This window comes from Ictalurus furcatus, chromosome 12 (genome assembly GCF_023375685.1).
Source record: "Ictalurus furcatus strain D&B chromosome 12, Billie_1.0, whole genome shotgun sequence".
NCBI lineage: Eukaryota > Metazoa > Chordata > Actinopteri > Siluriformes > Ictaluridae > Ictalurus > Ictalurus furcatus.
The window spans coordinates 29332424-29334648 of NC_071266.1; the positions used below are offsets into that span (position 1 = coordinate 29332424).

Below are 2225 nucleotides of genomic sequence, written 5' to 3' on the forward strand. Positions count from 1 at the left end.
GTGTGTATGTGTGTATGTTTGCGTGTGTGTGTGTATGTGTGTATGTTTGCGTGTGTGTTTGCATGTGTATGTGTGCGTGTGTGTGTGTATGTGTGTATGTTTGTGCGTGTGTGTGTGTATTTGTGTATGTTTGTGTTTGTGTGTGTGTGTGTGTGTGTGAAAGTCGCCATGTCTCAGTTATATGTTATTATTATTTATTTTAGATTAAAATGAAAATCACTGAAGAGAACAATCAGGAAATCAGAGCATTTTTGAAATGTTAACTTTTATTTGTTACAGAAAGTATATGGACATGTGAATTACTACGTCCTCTTTCATCTCTAACACAATGATGCGCACGGCTGATGATGTCATCGTGTGATGTCATTATTGACATTTCCACTCTCGGGTTACACACATCAATATAAAACACTACTCACTTCTACTCTAATCTGGATAACAGTCAAATATGGCACTAATCTACTCTGGGCTCTCTATGGCCCCGGCCATTCCAGCATCCTTAAAGGTGATTGGTTGGCTTGGTGTGCATCTAGAAGGGGATTGGCCCGTAGTGTTTGGTGTAGGCGGCGATGATTCCAGATGTGTCCATCATATTCTCACAGTCCAGGTTCGCCTCGCACACCTCTCGGAGACTGGAAGGGGTGTGCATGATGAGTAAACATGCTAACAGTGTGTGTGTGTGTGTGTGTGTGTGTGTGTATACCTCTCTAACTGAGCCAGCGACAGGTCTGCAGCTGCTGTTGCTCTTTTCTGTCTCACCACAATCAATGCCTCCTCTCTCTCCACAAACACGCCTGTAAAACACACGCACACACATACACAATGGTAGTATCTAAGTTAGCCCAGGGGTCGTTAACTGGTGGACCGCAGTCCTGCTGCAGGCCCTGTAAAGTATTTCAGCAGACCAAACTGAGTCCTGAAAACAGCTGGCCATAATTTAAAGACTGTTTCTGAGCCGCGAACCAGCTCCAATTGTGTAGCAGATGCTCTGTTGCGGTTTATCCAATCATATTTTATTTATGTATATTATTTAGCTGGTCATCAGACTAGAGACTAGCTACAGGGCGAGAGACATTAGGTCATTTTATTTACTCACTCCGGTCGAAAACAGAACTTTAAAAGATGAACGCGCAGAAAATTGTGTGTTTATTCTCAACTGTTGCTTAGCGGTTAAGGTTCTGGGTTACTGAAGGTCACAGGAGGTCGGGGGTTCAAGCCCCAATACCGCCAAGCTGCCACTGTTGGGCCCTTGAGCAAGGCCCTTAACCCTCCCTGCTCCAGGGGGCGCTGTATCATGGCTGACTCTGTGCTCTGACCCCAACTTCCTAACAAGCTGGGATATGTGAAAGAAACCATTTCACTGTGCTGTAATGAACATGTGACTAATAACGGCTTCTTCTTCACCACTAATAAACAAAACAAACTGTCGTAAACTAATCACTAATGGTCTGGTATTAAAATGTAACTTTTGTCAGTATTGTAGTGGTACTCCTTTATCTAGACCTTTAAGAAAGGAATTTAATGTAATCAGACCGTTATAAACTTTAGTTGTTGGCCCCCGAGTTAAGGGATTGTATGTCATGTAGCCTGACAAAAACGAACAAAAACAGTTTACTCAGCAAAAAATCAGTCCCTCTAGGATTTCATGATTTTGTGATCGCAGAAATTAACGCAAAATCAAGGAAACGATATTCGGAGGAGCTGCAACTTTTAAACATTTTTTTACCTGCATCACTGGGAGAATCAGCTTTATTAACTGTTGTGTCAGACACACCTGTAACAGAGTAACAGCAAACATTTAACACGCAACATCTGTAGAAAGTAAAACATAGTCATCACACACACACACACACACACACACACACACACAAACACACACACTCACCCATGCATGCACACAGGCCGATGAGAGCGGAGAGCAGCAGGATGGTCAGAGTCTTCATCGTCGCTCACGTTGAAAATCGCACACACACTCACACACTCGCAGGGTTTATATCTGCAGCCCCGATCAGTGTGATTGGTGGAGGAATCGGATAACACACGCACACATACACACACACACAGTCACACACACACATGGGTTGATTTGGGCTTGTGTATAATTTTGTGCATGTAAAATTGTAGCTCTTGTGCTTTAAATTGAAACTTCAGCTTTGGTGTAATTTAGTCTGAGTAGCTGGCCCACCCTCGGCCCACCCTCAGCCCACCCTTGGCCTACCCTCAGC

The 2225-nt window shown here is 43.7% G+C and overlaps 1 protein-coding gene across 1 annotated transcript; it reads right to left on the reverse strand.

Annotated features, from left to right (window-relative positions):
• Positions 1-422: 422 nt before the first annotated feature.
• bglap (bone gamma-carboxyglutamate (gla) protein) lies at positions 423-2225 on the reverse strand. Its single transcript, XM_053637853.1, has 4 exons — positions 1886-2225; positions 1727-1774; positions 704-794; positions 423-632 (listed from the first exon to the last, which is right to left on the reverse strand). Exons 1-4 carry the CDS (start codon positions 1941-1943, stop codon positions 530-532), a joined length of 300 nt encoding a protein of 99 aa, XP_053493828.1. The 5' UTR covers positions 1944-2225; the 3' UTR covers positions 423-529.

Excerpts from the sequence above, each read along its gene's own strand:
- bglap (XM_053637853.1), bottom strand. The coding sequence starts at position 1,943 with ATGAAGACTCTGACCATCCTGCTGCTCTCCGCTCTCATCGGCCTGTGT. Across the intron at positions 1,775-1,885 it reads CGGCCTGTGTGCATGCATGG|GTGTGTCTGACACAACAGTT; the intron begins GTGAGTGTGTGT and ends ACTCTGTTACAG. Across the intron at positions 633-703 it reads TCGCTGGCTCAGTTAGAGAG|TCTCCGAGAGGTGTGCGAGG; the intron begins GTATACACACAC and ends CACCCCTTCCAG.